The sequence below is a fragment of the Pygocentrus nattereri genome, chromosome 19 (genome assembly GCF_015220715.1).
Source record: "Pygocentrus nattereri isolate fPygNat1 chromosome 19, fPygNat1.pri, whole genome shotgun sequence".
In the NCBI taxonomy this organism is placed as follows: domain Eukaryota; kingdom Metazoa; phylum Chordata; class Actinopteri; order Characiformes; family Serrasalmidae; genus Pygocentrus; species Pygocentrus nattereri.
In genome coordinates, this window is record NC_051229.1 from 2,251,126 (window position 1) to 2,267,091 (window position 15,966).

General features: G+C 42.2%; 2 protein-coding genes across 3 annotated transcripts in view; one reads left to right on the plus strand and one right to left on the minus strand.

The window, feature by feature from the left end:
- LOC108442899 (serotransferrin-2-like) overlaps window positions 1-15,966 on the plus strand; it is a 144,007-nt gene that overhangs the window by 17,870 nt on the left and 110,171 nt on the right. Inside the window, exons 14-17 of one of the 2 annotated variants that reach the window (XM_017723184.2) lie at window positions 965-1,032; window positions 1,148-1,332; window positions 2,073-2,268; window positions 5,600-5,852. The exons of the other annotated variant lie outside the window; for it this stretch is intronic. Of the exons in view, the coding sequence (XP_017578673.1) occupies window positions 965-1,032; window positions 1,148-1,332; window positions 2,073-2,268; window positions 5,600-5,646 (496 nt within the window). The 3' untranslated portion in view covers window positions 5,647-5,852. Of the gene's footprint in view, window positions 1-964; window positions 1,033-1,147; window positions 1,333-2,072; window positions 2,269-5,599; window positions 5,853-15,966 lie in introns of those variants that run through there. 2 annotated transcript variants of the gene reach the window in all.
- LOC108442900 (serotransferrin-1-like) overlaps window positions 15,002-15,966 on the minus strand; it is a 52,569-nt gene continuing 51,604 nt past the window's right edge. Inside the window, exon 18 of the mRNA XM_037530948.1 lies at window positions 15,002-15,377. Coding sequence (XP_037386845.1) covers window positions 15,340-15,377 — 38 coding nt within the window. The 3' untranslated portion in view covers window positions 15,002-15,339. The remainder of the gene's footprint in view (window positions 15,378-15,966) is intronic.

The following is a 15,966-nucleotide window of genomic DNA, read 5'->3' on the forward strand; positions in this document are numbered from 1 at the left end:
GCTGGTGTCTGGTTAGAGGGCGTTTTCACACACAGTTTGTACTTAAGTTGAAGTGTTTTTACATTGTATATATTTGGTCCAGGAAGTTGTGGTTTCACATTGCAGTTTAGCAAGGGCACTAAAGAACCTGTCATGATCACCTATGTGGGCTGTGTCTCCCTATACTTGACATTGATTGGTTTGTAGGGTGATGTGGGTGACATTGGCTTGTTGTCAGTACAGCAGGCAACCTCTGACATTTGAATGAAGATAATGATTCTCCTCTCTCTTCCATCCTCTCAGAGAAGAAACTAGAGAGATCTTTATTTTCATGCCTTATTTTAAGTTGAATTTAGAATTTTTTTTAAATTTAAAACCATTTGTCACCTTGTTTGCACACTGTGGAATTAAACCTCTGCATTTAACCCATGCATGCAGTGAAACACCCACATACATGCACACTAGTGAACACCCACACTAGGGGGCAGTGAGCACATTTGCCGGGAGCAGTGGGCAGCTTTATACACAGCGCCCAGGTAGCAGTTGGGGGTTAGGTGCCTTATTCAACGGCACTTCAGTCATGGACTGTCAGCCGAGGGGATAGAGCCAGCAAGCTTCCGGTCACAGGGCTGGTTCCCTAACCTCCAGCCCAAGTCTTCTCTCCTTATATGCTACTACAGGTCATTTTTACTTCTCTCACAGGTCTTTTTCTTCTCCTATTGTTTAATGGGTGGCGAAAGCCTGCCTTAACTTCTGAAAGTCAGGACTGTACAAAAAAGTTTTCACACAGCAAACAAAACCAAACCATGGTTCAGTTTGATCCAGACTGAGAACACCTCTTTTGGTTGGACCAAATTGTCGTCCTTTAGTCTGGATCATGATTGAGGCACCTTTTGGACCAATTCGAAAAGTCAGAAGGTCCTGACCAAACAGTGAAGGTGTGAAATCACCCTCCCTGAGTGTCTGCATTTTTTTACTTTTACAGCTGTCTGGCTGACCGTACTGGTGATGTGGCCTTTGTTAAGCACACTATTGTAGGGGAAAATACAGACGGTGAGTGTGCGGCTTCACTCATTTTTTAAGAGCCCTCAGCTGAGCTGGAATTACCTATTTCACTTTATGTCTTAAAACCTGAAAGTCCCTCATGTGTCTCTCATTCTGTCTCTAGGCAAGGGTCCAGACTGGGCTTCTGAACTGAAATCATCAGACTTTAAGCTGATCTGCCCTGGACAGGAGAGCCCTGCTCCTGTCTCAGACTTCGCCAAGTGTCACCTTGCCATGGTTCCAGCTCATGCTGTCGTAACTCGCCCTGAGTCACGTAGTGATGTGGTGACCATCCTAAAGGAGCAGCAGGTAAACACAGTGATACTGGTGTCAAACTGTAGGGTAAACGATGGCTCAAAAGCCCATCATTTCACCTTGCTCTAAAAGCAGTTCATCTGCCAAGACGTGTTTTTGGCTTTGACATTCTGTTGTCTATAAAATGTCCAAACGTACAGGAAAATTCAGGCCTCGGAATGGGTGCTGCTACTGATCCTGGTAGGTCACACAGTGCCAGAAACCACATGAACAAGTCTGAGAGATTACTGGACCAGTCCACAGTTTGATTAATTTGCCTAATAAAAAAAAAATCTTCCACTACTTAGCTACATTAGTCATGTAGCTCCAGTGCTAAAATGAATAAACTTCAGATAAACGTCTTGGCAGATTGACTGTGTTTGGATTCAAGATTCTCTGTCAGTGCACAGGGTACAATGAATTTGGGTAGCAATCCTAATGGTGCATAAATAAAAAAAAGATAAAATGAGGAATAAAGCAAAAAAATATAGGCTAATGTAAAAAAAGAAAGACAACATAATTTAAAATTGTTTTTACACATTTTAAAAAATAGAAAATTTAACTAAGATATTTTAAAATAAAATTCTAAAAGTAAAACAAGTAAAATAAAGAGAGTGGATATAAAAGAGTGTAGCAGCTGTGGTTTTGCACATATGTGAAAAGGAGTATTTCTATTTGCAGTTTAATAATAAATATACAGTATATAAAGTGCAGATGAATGTAAACATATGAGATTTTTATCTTCTGCGTTTCAGTCTAGGTTTGGCAGTGGCATCCCTGATGCCCCGTTCAAGATGTTCGAGTCAGAGAACGTCAAAAAAAACCTGCTCTTTAAGGACTCCACTCAATGCCTCCAAGAGGTTCCAGCAACAAAGGGGTTTAAGGAATTCCTGGGCGACGCCTACATGTCTAGCATGGATTCTCTCCGCCAGTGTGCCACCAGTGTGCCAGGTACAACTGTTCACAATGTACTTAAAGCCATTGGTACCAAACTTCCCCCTTTGATGGTTTACAATCAAAGACTGTGGCTCATCTGTTACAGTGCAGATTATCAGCCTCCCTTCTACACAGTTTATTTGTGGAAAGGGACCACCATAGGACCACCACTGACCAAATATATTTTGGGTGTTGGACCCTTCACAGACACAGTAGTGCACAAAGAGCCCGGGGGGGTATTGTATGTGACTTTTAAGGTTACTGAAACATTTAGGTAACACTTTACTGTAGGGCGCTTTTCATTAGGCTACATGACAACTACACCTACAGTTCGTAAATGCTTATTACAACAGGTGTCATCTGTCATAATGGCTACTTTAGCTGACTTTGATCAAAATTGGCCAATTCAACCTTTGTAGCAAATGACACGTTTTGGAATAAACATTTATAAAAACTTATGTAGGGCTAAGCAAGTGATCATGACAAGCTTATGTAGGTGTCATGTAGCCTTATGAATAGCACCCTACAGTGTTACCGATATTTGTAATTAAGGAAATCAAATCAAATCAAATTTATTTGAATAGCGGTTTTTACAATGGATGTCACAAAGCAGTTTCACAGAATTCCAGACAAAAATGTAAAAATAATATTCAACGACTAGCTGGGATAGGCTCCAGCATCCCCCCGCGACCCTGACGAGGAGCGGCTTAGAAAATGTATGGATGGATGGATGGATAGTTACAAGTACGGACAGCATCTTCCATTCTGTGTTTGGCTCAGTCACGGTTTGTAAGAAGAACAAAAGTTGAGCTTTTAATTTAAATGAAATGCTGCCAAAAACGCAATTCAGACTTTAAAAATGCCAAAAAATGAACAAGAATAGCAAAAACGAGGAAGACTACAAGCTAGACTCAGAAAAGGCAACGCTACCTTACCTTGACTTTATGAGTAAACAGCCTGCCGGAAACATGTTTGCACGTTTATAAATTACTTACAGTTACTGGCATGTGAATGTGAGGCATGGCCAAACGTTTACGCCATTTAAATATGACGATAGCGATTCATAACATGACACAATCTGGCAAAAATAGGACACCTGAACCACTTAGACCGGCACATTTAACCGGCACTGAGCTTGAAGCTGCCTCTTCTTCCTGCAACAGATTCAGTGTTTTGCCTTTTTTTGTCATTTGCACAACATGTCAGGACATTTATGCATTAAAATGCTTGTGGTGAGGCTCAGGTAATCACTCAGCAGCAAGTAAATAAGTAAAAATGAAATATAAGAAAAACAAATGGGAATATATTAAATATACACAAACCATAGAGACAATATACATTTTAAAGTGACGTGAGTGTTGTTCTTTAAAGTGGCTTAGTGTTAAGGTGTTATTGTCTATAGCAAAGATGATATAATACTAATAATGCTGACAGAGTGACTGACTGAAATGGTAACTGGGAACGGGTAACACCTCCGCCTTCTACTCTGGGGGGTTCAATCTCCTGCTTGGACAAGCACCCTACACTTTACTAATAAGAGTCCTTGACTCTTACCTTCACCTACTGCACTGTAGACTGGGGTTCAATCTCCTGCTTGGACAAGCCCCCTACACTATACCAATAAGAGTCCTTGGGCAAGACTCCCAAACTCTTGGCCTACCTGGGTAAAACAATCAACCTGTAAGTCGCTTTGGAGTAGAGTGTCAGCCAAATGGCATAAATGTAAATTTAAGTTTGGTTTGGCTCTTGGATAGAACACTGGTGAAAATACCACAGCGCTGGTACGGTAATCCCCGCCACTGTTATCGTATGAATGGCTCTTATTTTGTATGCCGTACTTTTTGCCGGGTGTAACGCTGTTATGCCTGAGTTTTATCTGGCCCAATGTCTCCTAGTTTTTCAGAGGTGAAGAGTTAACAGAAAGGATGCTCATCCTATAGTAACTGCCATGGAAATTATGTGTCTAAGCGATCCAAAGAAAACTCTCATGTCCTGCTGCAAATGTACAGCGTTTTAGGGATTTTCTCTTATAAATCAGCTGTACAGCATATGCTCTGTGTTATTGTACTTGTATTGTATTGTAACTTTAGCCTGAAAGTGAAGTTGAAGTAGAACGTAAATCTCTGGTGTCTGTTATGTATGCTGGTAGGACGTTAAATGTGTTAATAGGATTCTTTCTCTATTGTCAAGTAAAATTTATTTGAAGCGCTTTTTTACAACAGATGTTGCCACAAAGCAGCTTCACAAAATTCCAGTAAAGACTTTTTACAAGATTTTAAAGTTTTAACAAGAATGTAAAACCCCCAGGTGAGCAAGCCAGGGGCGATGGTGGAAAGGAGAACCTCCCTCAGGACTGAGGAAGAAACCTTGGGAGGAACCAAGGCTCACTAGGGGGGACCCATCCTCTGCTCAGACTACCTAAAGAGTTATTATACTACTAATATTAATAGCAGTAGTTTTAGTAGTAGTAATAGCTGGGAGTCCATGAGAACTTCAATGTACGGTGGGCAGCTACTCCAAGGCAGGTGGTGGTAGCTGGGGCATGGGCAGCTGGTCTGAAGTAGGTAGCAGGAGAGCTCAACAGTCAGTCGCCCATCAGTGTCCGGCCGGACAGGTGGGCGGTCTATTCCCTTCTGTCTTTCAGCCTGGGTAAATTACAAATTAAAAGCAGAATACATCTGTTATTCTGTGATTTTCATGATTTATAGTTAGATAGATGGGTATGTTTGTGCAGATTTTGTTGGGATGTGAATAACGGATCTTTCCTGTACGAGGCAGAAACAGTTCACTTAGATCTTTGCTTTTGACAACCAAGGTGCAGCAGGTTTGAGAAGAATTTAAAAGTTTCAGGGAGTTGAATGCAATGCATTGATAAGCAGTCACACAGATTTGTTTTCATATTCACAGTTTGCAGTGTGCTGAGTAAAAGCTGGAATTGTGCAGCTGTAACAAAATAAAAAGAAGGTTTGTGAAGGTGTCATGTTTTAATGCTGTGACAGGGAAATGAGGTAAGACAAGGGTACTGCAAATTCAATTTTAGGAAGCCCAGAATTACCACTGGCACCCATAGTAGTGTGTGTGCGGTGCTGGTACGAGTGCGTCACACAAAGTTGTATTGCTGCAGGTTTTACACATTTTTAACTGCTAAGTTAAAAGATGACCATCCACCAAAAATAACCAATCAAGAGCAGCTCTTTGGTCAGAAATGGACTATTTTGACAATTAATGAATGTCTAGAGGATGGCTAATACAACCTGTGCTACAGCAGACGAGCTACAGTCTTATCTCTACATGGTCCTACCACAAACTAGCCAGAAAGTCATTGTTCTTTCTTTTGCTTCCACAGAATTGGAGAAGGCCTGCACCTCCAACACCTGCCAGCAGAAAGCATAGAGAGTCCAGACTGTTTGAACAACACTTGTGTACAAACACACCTGTCTGAAGCTGATTTTAGGCCACTCTCCCTCCTAACTGTCACCATTTATTCTGACGTAACTGGAACAATATTAGTGTTGCTGGTTTTCCATTCTTTCCCAAAGCTGTTAAACACGCCGACTGTTAAACACACTGAAATAAACACATACAGTGTTTTAAAAATGTCTTTTGTTTTGCACAAATATTGATCTGAGCTATCGATAGTTTCACTAAAATTCATTGCCAAAAATCTCTGGGGAATCCTCTGATCTACTCGCACCAGCGCAACACACACTAACACGCCACCACCACGTCAGTGTTACTGCAGTGCTGAGAATGATCCAGCACCCAAATAGTACCTGCTCTGTGAGGGTCCATGGGGGTCCTGACCACTGAAGCACAGGGTAACAGAGTATCAGAGAAACAGATGGACTACAGTCTGTAACTGTATATATTCAGTGGAGCTGATAAAATGGACAATACATGTAGACAGGCCTAATAAAGTGCTGAGGGAATGTATGTTCAAATAATGTATTAGGAATGTCTAACGATTATAATGAAAGCAAATTTGGGGGAATCGGTGGAGTAATAAGCAAATTATGGCCTATTTTATCCTGAAGACAACTGGATATTAACCGATGCAACACAGACACAGCGCCATGACTGAGAACAGCAGACGACAACAACAGCCATTTATCTCCATTCATCCCTATTCAATGCAGCGTTGTTCTTGGGCCCTCTGTTGACTCAGACTCTTGAGTCTTACTGCTGGAATCAATTGAGTCGACACTTTGGCCCGGTCCTGTTTCACCCTTTGCCCCTACCACTTAACGCATAGCCTCTGTTTTCGTCTAGGGGTAAGGTGTCCTGATTGTTGTTGGGATAGAGGGGTGGGGTGAAGTGTTGGGGCTACATGGTCCCCCAAACAGAGGTTTTTCAGAGACTCCAAACAGAGAGATATGAGGAAAAAAAGAACCAGAAAGATGGCTGAACAAGAGAACAAAGAAACTCACAAATTCTTGGGTAGAAATTGCAATAACCTTTGGATCATCTTAGTTCAGTGTGGTTTCAGTGTATTCTGATCTTTTTCTTCATAACAAGCACAAGAAATCTCCAATAGCATGCTAATGTCTCTGTAGCCAGCTAGCTAACTTTCCCGTTCCACCTTAAATAGTCCAGCAGTTCTGAAGCCTGAAGCGCCAGAATGTACCTGCTGCTCCATTTAAGGTGGAACTGGAAAATTAGAACTATGGAGAATATCTGACTTCAGCTTCACATCACTGAAGAATTAGGGGGGGTGATAATAAATAACTGCCCCCCTCTTTGAAGGCGTATGATCCCTAAATGTAACTAAAGCCCAGCAGTGAGGAGCTGAACTTTCCCCTCCTCTGCTGTCCCTGCAGACGGGCAGGGTCGCCTACAGAGCGGCGCTAGTAGCTGTTAATGAAGTGATGCTCTTTTATTAGAGGGTCTCATTTCAGAGGGAAGATCTCAACCACTGCCCTGTAGCTCAGGAACAAGGGGTTAGAGTGACACTTGAAAACAAGGGGTCGGGGTGAAAAGAAGAAACGTGACTGGGCCTTTGACTCCAGTTAAAACAGCGCCTTTAGTAGTTCTTTAGTAAAGGGAATGATTTTATTTAGAACTATAAATGCTGTATGATTAAACAGTTCTTGGTGAAAAGGTTATTCAGATTGATGGAGAAAGTGCTTTGTTTGCCTCTATATAGAACCTTTTTTCAAAAATAGTTCTTATATAGCATCAAAAAGGGTTTAGCAATAGTGAGCATCAAGGTTGTAGTAATAGAACTCTTAGAAAGGTTGTAGAAAATAGAACTCTTCTTGGTGCTAGAAAGAACCATTTTCAAAAAAGTTCTATATAGAACCATATATAGCACATTCTCCCTCAGTCTGAAGGACCTTGTTACCATGCAAAGAAACACTGTAGCACTGTCTTTAAAGAAGAACCATATTTTTAAAGAGGGTACTGAGAAAATCACTGCTGTGGTCATTGAACCATTTTCACATTCTTTTTCTGTCCTTCAAAAAGAGAAGTCGGCTTCTTGTTCGACTTTTCCGGACCAGCTTAAAGCTGTGTTCACATTATAAGCCTCATTTTTCAAATTGGATTTTTTGCCCTAATGTGACTCAGATCTGGTGTTTTCAGGGCTGTGTGGACGCACATCTGTTCTTTTCAAATCCGACCTGAGCCACTTTCATACGTGGTCCTAGATCGGATACGTATCCAAGTCGTGACCATGTGACATTAAGGTGACGCTCAGACGGAATTCATATGCCATCATTCCGCGTTACCATAGCAACAACGCCGACCAGACACTAAAGCCTGTAAACGGTGGAAAAGCAGCTCATCTCACCTTTTTCTCCTCCGCCTGGCTCTAATAATGAAGCTGAGAGCTGATCAGAGTTAATGATCTTCTCAGCGAAGCTCGTTCTGCTGGTTAGTTTGTGCTGATTCAGTCACGTGACATCACTGAGTAGGAGGAGCTCATGAGGGTCACTTCAGGACGCAGGTTCATCACATTAATGACAGATTTGAATCACTGACCTAAACCAGAGTGGACCATCGAGTCAGAGAGATCGGATTTGAGCAACGAGGCTCGTAATGTGAGCACAGTTTAAGTGGCTCAGGTCGGATTTGACAAGATCAGATTTGTGTCCACACAGCCCTGAAAACGTCAGATCTGAGTCACTTTAGGGCAAAATGGGATTTGTGCCAAATCTGGTAATGTGAACGCAGCCCAAGTGGTGCAGCAGTTACCTTATGGTGTGCCAGAGCCAGAATTCAACTACCCCCGTGTTACGGCCCAGTCAATAAAAGAATAACTTAACACTGAGAAATAGTGATCAGGTTCCCACTGCTCACCAGTCTCCTGGACCAATTTGCTGTATAACGCTGTGCAAACCTCACCTGCATGAACTGAAACCACCTGATGCTGCTTCTGCTGCACAGACTCAAACGTTAATCAGAGCCACTGCTTCACCTGCTTTCCCCCTTCTTTGTATTTGAATATTTTATACTAATGTTAAAACCTTTTTTTCTGTTCATAATGCTTTTTTGTAATTGTTTGCTTTCTGGTGTCATCCAGAATAGGATGGGTTCCCCTTTATCTAACAACACCAAAAATGTATATATTTGTGTCTCACAAATTCAGTTTTTGAATAAACACTTGAATAGGAATATACTATACACCGGACATTATTTAATGTTACTCAAACAATTTAATTATTTGCACTTATCAACCCAAATTGCTCTGAGCAATACAGCAATAAAAAAGAAGTCTTGTGCATTTTTGTACAATGATAGGAAGCACAGAAGCTCACAGAAAGATCCAGTTCAATGCCCTGATATTTTGAAAACCTAATAGTTTGAATCATGGTTCAGTTTGGTCAAACCAAAGGGCTGGCAATCAGGAGAGTCCATCCATTGGGCCACCCCTATTACAGACCTGAGAGGCATAAAACCACAGGGTTATTCTGGAGTTATTGTCTTGGTTCTTGTCATCCATCGATAGGGATATGATCCATGACTAGAGTAACAGCCTTCCTGTCAGGTAGAACCAAATTTCTTATTGATGTTATTGATCTCACTTGATGGCAGGTGCTTCCCTCTACATGGTGACATACTTCTATTCTGCCAGGTTCAGCATTCTGCCAATGTGCAAGCTGGGCCATTCGTCCCCATCAAACCCCTGAGACAGGGCTACCCCCAAACCCACATCTGCAGCATCCGTCTGGATCACAAAGGGATAACTAAAGTCAGGGTTTCTCAACAGTGGATAAAACAAGAGGGCATGTTTGATATTTTGGAACACCATTTTGTCTGTCTGGCCCTTTATGGTCAGTATTTGAAAAGGGGGAGAGGGTCTAGAGAGGTGAAGTTAGTGCCCATAGTAGTCTGTCACACCCCAAGAAGGCACATACTTGAGTTGTTGGTTCTGGTCATGGACAGCTGTGAATGGCCATCACCCTTTTCCTGTGGTTGTAGCAGCCTGTTTCTGCAAAAGCAGACAGGAATAGGATGAGGTTCAGTCCACTGTTTTAACAAATTAATGTGATTGTTTTTTTTGGGTTCATGTTCACCCACCTGCTGCATGGCTGATGTACTTTATAGTTGACATGGTCTACCCTTTCTTTAATGAGGAACAGGCCATGTCACATCACTAGAAAGTACAATTGTTAGCTGGCACCAGGACTTGCACTCAGTCTCTTGGCTGGAATTCGTGAGGCTCGGCTGGCCAGTTGTATGCTTTTTGTTTGGTGTGCCGCACCTTGTCTATGTGTTCTTGTGCTACTTGGTGCTACTGAAAGAAGAAGACTGGCTCTTCAAAGCATTTTTGGCTACGTCCAGCAGCCCTTGGGGTCTACTACCATACAGTAAAAGGGGGTGAAGCCGGTGGAGGCCTCTAGGCCTTCCTGGACAGTGAAGGGCACATACAGCAGAGGTAGGGCCCAGTCACACACCATCTGCAGCCATCTCTCATTGGAGCATGCACTGTAAGGTGTGGTAAAACTGCTCTATGAGGTCGTCAGTCTGAGGGTACATCAGTCTAAAGTACCTCATTCATCAGCCAGGATTTAAATGGAGTGCCTTGGTTTGTTAGCAGTTCTTTTGGTAGACCCACAAGTCAATGGCAGTATGAATTCTCAGGCTTTGGTGATAGTTCTCCACAAAGGTATGGCTTCTGGAAAGCATGTGGCGCAATCCAGCAGGACTAGTATGTAATCAGGGCCCAAGCCAAATTAAGCAGAGGGCCCACTATGTCCGTTCCTATCCTTTCAAAGGAAATGCCAAATATAAGGAGTGGGGCAAGTGGTGTGGGAGATGATTTAAGAATTAATTTTCCATGGAGGGCCAATGAACACTTTCTTTAACTATCCCACACCACAAAGTATTCACTGCATAGATTACCTAAGCACTGCTTTTCTCCTTCCACTGCGAGGCCATTCCTCTGTGTATGTTTCAGTGAATCATTCTCTTTTTCTCCCAAGTAAAGCTGTTCTCCCTTTTTATCTGCTCGAATATACCAGTGCAAGGATTAGCTGGACATGTGGACTCACCTTCTGGTCAGTGGCAGTGCAGTCCATAAGTGACTTCTTATGGTGAAAACGGGGACTCAAGAATTCCAGCTAGGAGAGCGACTGGTAGTTCAGACATAACCCCACTAAAAGGCCTCTCATCCATGTATGCAATGCGTGTAATGGGTGGTGCACCATGAGTCTTCAGGTTTTGTAGGAGCAGGGCAGGATGCACCAAGTTGCTGCCTGAATCCAAAAATGTTTTCCATTTAGTTGCAGCTTTGTGGTGGAAGAATTTATTGACTCCTGGGAATGTAAGTTCTGTCAACACAAGGTATTGCCAGGGTAGCTTGGGCAACTTCATTGCTTTGACCGTCTCCCAAGTGTCTACAGGTCCTTTTAAAGCCCAAGACTTTCCTCACTTTACCAGGGAGGGTCTGGAGGAACTGGTCCATCAGCACACAATCAATGACTTGTTCCTTGGTTAATTGATCTGGCTGGAGCCACCTTTTGTGGTTAACTGCAGAAGTAGAGCCATTTGTTGGCAAGGAGGCAGACTGGTCTTGTAAACCCAGGTGTGTTACTCTGCACTTCCCATGAACTGACAACCCAGTTTTGGCCAGTATGTCAGCCTTTAGTTTATCAAGATCTTCAGCAGCCTCTACTGAAAGAGAGAAATATGCAAGCTGGGCATCAGAAGTCAGGAAGGGGGCTAGTATTGGGGCCCACTTGTTCCAATTTCACAACCTTTCCACAATGCCCCCATTCTCCACTTGTATGAATGAGAGCATTCTAAAGAGCAAGGTATGCCCACATGAAACCCAAGTAATGCAGGCATACAGGCTTTAATTTAAGGGTCAAGAAAAAAAAGTGCTGCAGTCCTAAAAGTAAGTGAACCCTTTGGTATTACCTGGATCTCTGCAATGATTACTAATAACATGTGGTCTGATCATTATGCAGGTGCCAATTATAATCACAATTTAACTAAACTAATAACTTAAAAACACTTGCACTTGTCATGTCTTTTATTGAGCACATGGAGTAAATATCCACAGTGCAGAAAAAGTAAATGAACCTCTGTGTTAATGACTTCTCCAAGACTGTTCCAGTAAAAGGTGTGAGATGTGAAGTGTGGGTTTCATGCTTTGCCCATTAAATGAAGGCAGCACACAAAGCCTGGTTACTGACAAATCTGTCCTTCTTAAGAAAAGTTAGTGTGAACCATGCCTCAATGTAAACAACTTTCAGAAGAGGTTTTACAGAGATACATGAAGCTGGATAAGGCTACAAAAGCATTTCTAAGAATAAGACCTTGGTGTACATCAATACACAGTTAGAGAATTTGTCTACAAATGAAGAAAGATCAGAACTGCTGCTACTCTCTTTAGGAATGGGCATCCTGTTAAGATCACTCCAAGAGTACAATGGGCAGTCCTGCAAGAGAACCCATGATCAAAAATAAAAGACGTCCAGCAGAATCTATAAACTCCTATAAAACCCCTTATTCTTATGTCCACTATTAGAAAAACACTGATCAAGAATGGTCTTCATGGAAGAACACCATAAAGGAAGCCGCTGCTCAAGTCTCAAGTTTGTCCAAGACCACCTGGATGTTCCACAATACTCCTGGGAAAATGTTCCATGAACAGATGATGTTTGGAGGAAAAAGGACACTGTGCACCAGCACACTTAAACCTCATCCCAACTGCGAAGCATGGAGCATCCTGGTTTGGGACATCTTTGCGGCCTCAGGGCCTGGATGCCTTCGGAACAGTGAATTCGAAGGTGTATCAAAACATTTTACAGAAAGATGTAATGACAGCAGTCCATGATCTCAAGCTGAAGTGATGTTGGGTGATGAACAAGACCTTGACCCAAAGCAATCAAGTAAATCAACAATCATCAAGGAATGGTTGAAAAAAAGATTTGGCCAAGTCAATAAATCCTATCAAAATGCTGTGGTATGATTTGAAGAGGGCTGTGCAAGCAAGACTTTATAAAATTAAATTATTAAAATTATTAAATTCAAGGCTTCGCTAACTTTTTCTAGTTGGTCGTCACGGTGGTGCGGTGGGTAGAGCTGTCACCTCACAGCAAGAAGGGCCTGGGTTCGATTCCCCGGCCGGGCAACCAGCGTCCTCTATGTGTGGAGTTTGCATGTTCTCCCCATGTCTGCATGTGTTTCCTCCCACAGTCCAAGGACATGCAGTCTGACCAGCTGGACATGCTGAATTGCCCCTAGGTGTGAGTGAATGTGTCTGTCTGCCTGCCTTGCGATGGACTGGTGACCTGTCCAGGGTCTACCCTGCCTTCTGCCCGATGACACCTGGGGTAGTCTTCAGCTCCCTCCATGACCCTGAGGGAGAGGTGGCTTCAAAGGTGTGTGTGCTTACTTTTTCTAGTCTGCACTGCGGATGTTTAACTCAATGTACTCGATAAAAGACATTTAAATACTGTTTGTGTGTTATAACTATAAGATTGTGTTTAATTCTGATTCTGACTCAGATAACAATCAGATCACATTTTATTAGTTTATTATTATTATTAAGGCAGAAATCAAGGTTATTAAAAATTACTGTGCAATATTTTAGTTGTAACAAATAGCTCAATCTTAAGGGAACTTGAAGACACTATGAACTGCTGGAAACCATGGCATCATTTTGGATTTTGTGCTCGTTTGAGTTTGTGTGTTTGGTAAAAAAAACCTCCAGCACTGGATCCTGATAAGGTTGGCCTTTAGATTTTTCTGTCAAGCACTTTTCATTTTGGACTGTTTTTTTCCCCCCTTAGGAATCCTCTCTGAGGACTTGTGTTGTTTTCGGACTTTCTTCTGACTAGGAGTGTTGCTTTTTTTTTGCATTATCATCTGGGACTTCAGAATTATTAGCCAACTGTGTTTTGCACACACAGGAATTAGACCTCTGCGTTTAACCCATCCGTGCAGTGAAACACCCACATATATGAACTCTAGTGAACACACCCACTAGGAGGCAGTAAGCACACTTGTCCAGAGAGGTCGGAGCAGATAGGGGTTTGATGTTTTGCTCAAGGGCACTTCAGTCATGCACTGTTAGCCAAGGGGATCAAATCGGCGACCTTCCGGTCACAAGACTGGTTCCCTAACCTCCAGCCACCAGTGCCATAATGCTAAAAGGAGCAGTGTGTAACCTCACCCCTTCCTTTCCAAACCTACGTTGGCCGTCAGGTTGTCTGCCTTCTCATGTCTTGATTTGAAAAATTGGGTTCTCATACTTCTCGCAATACAAAATGGTTAGGCAGAACCGGAGTTCTATTTATCCTACTGACCATGAATGTATCATTGGAACAGCGTAGTAACTCAGTGTTTTAAATGTTTTAAGGTACTTTTATGTTAATATACAGACTCAGCGTAATGTTATTACTCACCCCTCTGACAAGCTAATCACCTCTATGACCAAATATTGCCATAGAAATATTTTTTGTTGCTTTCTCTCAATTAAGACTTCAATTAAATGGATTTGATTTACACTCTGATGCTTAATTTGTAAATTGGTTCATGATCATGAACTTGTAAGTGATGGTGAATTGTTATATAAATAATTGCGATGAATAATTTTATTATCTTTGCTTGTTCATTGCATTCAGCTATTAAATTGCAAATCTAAGTTGGCCAAATTGGCTGGTTAGGGAATACTGGTTTTACCGTTAAATCAATACTGTGCAGACACTGTTGTCTACACAAATGTCTACACAGAATTATGTCGTCATACATAAGGGATCATACGCCTTCAGAAAGGGGGGGCAATTATTTATTATAATTCTTCAGTAATATGAAGCTGAAATCAGATATTCACCAGATTATAGTCCTAATTTTCCCGTTCCACCTTAAATGGAGCGGCAGTAACATTCTGGCCCTTCAGGCATCAGAACTGCTGGACTATTTAAGGTGGAATGGGAAAGTTAGTGACCTAGCTACTGAGATATTAGCATGCCGTTAGCTATTTTTTATGCTTGTTATGAAGAAAAATGACAGAATACACCGAAATGACATTAAAGATAATACGAAGATTATCATAAATTTTTAACAAATTTTCCTCATATCTCTCTGTTTGAAGTCTCTGAAAAGCCTCAGTTTGGAGGGTCATGTTGCCCCAACACTTCACCCTACCCCTCTCTCTCAATAAGATTCGGGACACCCCACCCCGAGACAAGAACATATGAGAGAGTGGGGAAGGGCTAAGTGGTAGGGGATAGGGGTGAATTGGGACTGAGCCTCTCTCTCTTTCTCTAAATGATATTGACAAAAAACACAAAACATGTTCGTTTTATAGCTTTAATATCTGGCTGTTGATTTCAGCACTTCATCTATTTACACAAGAATAAAACAGGTGTAAAACGGTATGCAGAAGCAGTGGGGGTGCAAATTATGTTCGTGAACTGAACCTGCTTTGTGAAGACGTAGAGGACGTGTGTTCCAAACCGGTTGAAAACTGTTGCTTCAAGCACAGGAGCTCTGAAAGAGTCAAAACATTGGGGACTGGTTTGCTCACTAATTCTCACTGTGGCCAATTTGAAACAAGCACCTTGCACGTGTGTCTTCTTGGTTACACCTGGGATGATGTTCAGGCAGCTCTGGTCTGAGTACATGCTGGTGTTCCTAATGGCAGGTACGGAAGGTGCAGGCATTTTCCAGATCTGTGGAAGTGAAAGAAAAGAAAAATGTCACCTGGTTGATTCTACAAAGACAATGAGCACTTATACACTGGCCACTTTATTAGAAACCCCTCATTAGTGGTCAGTTTCTGACCACATTAGGATGATTTTCCATGGGGGCCAAAACAGACCAGGGCCAACATGCAGTTCCAACAGCTATGCATCTTGCATTCTGTCACCCACCTGTGCAAATATTACAGTCTGTAAAGGCTACATCGCACTGGACGCACTAGTCGGCTTTTTCCATTACTGCACTAAATTAAAGCCAGAATCAAACCATGAAAAGTCCGTGATGGTTTAGGGGTGCATAAGAGCACACAGCATGGGTGACGTGCACATCTGTGAAGGCATCATTAATGCTGAATGATATATACAGATTTTGACAACATCTGCTGCCGTCCAGATGACGTCTTTTTCAGGGAAGGCCTTGATTATTTCAGCAAGACGATGTCAAACCACATTCTGCATGTATTACAGCAGCACTGCTCCGTATTAAAAGAGTCCGGGTGCTAAACTGACCTGCCTGCAAATCAGACACGTCACCCACTGAAAACCTTTACCACAATGAGTC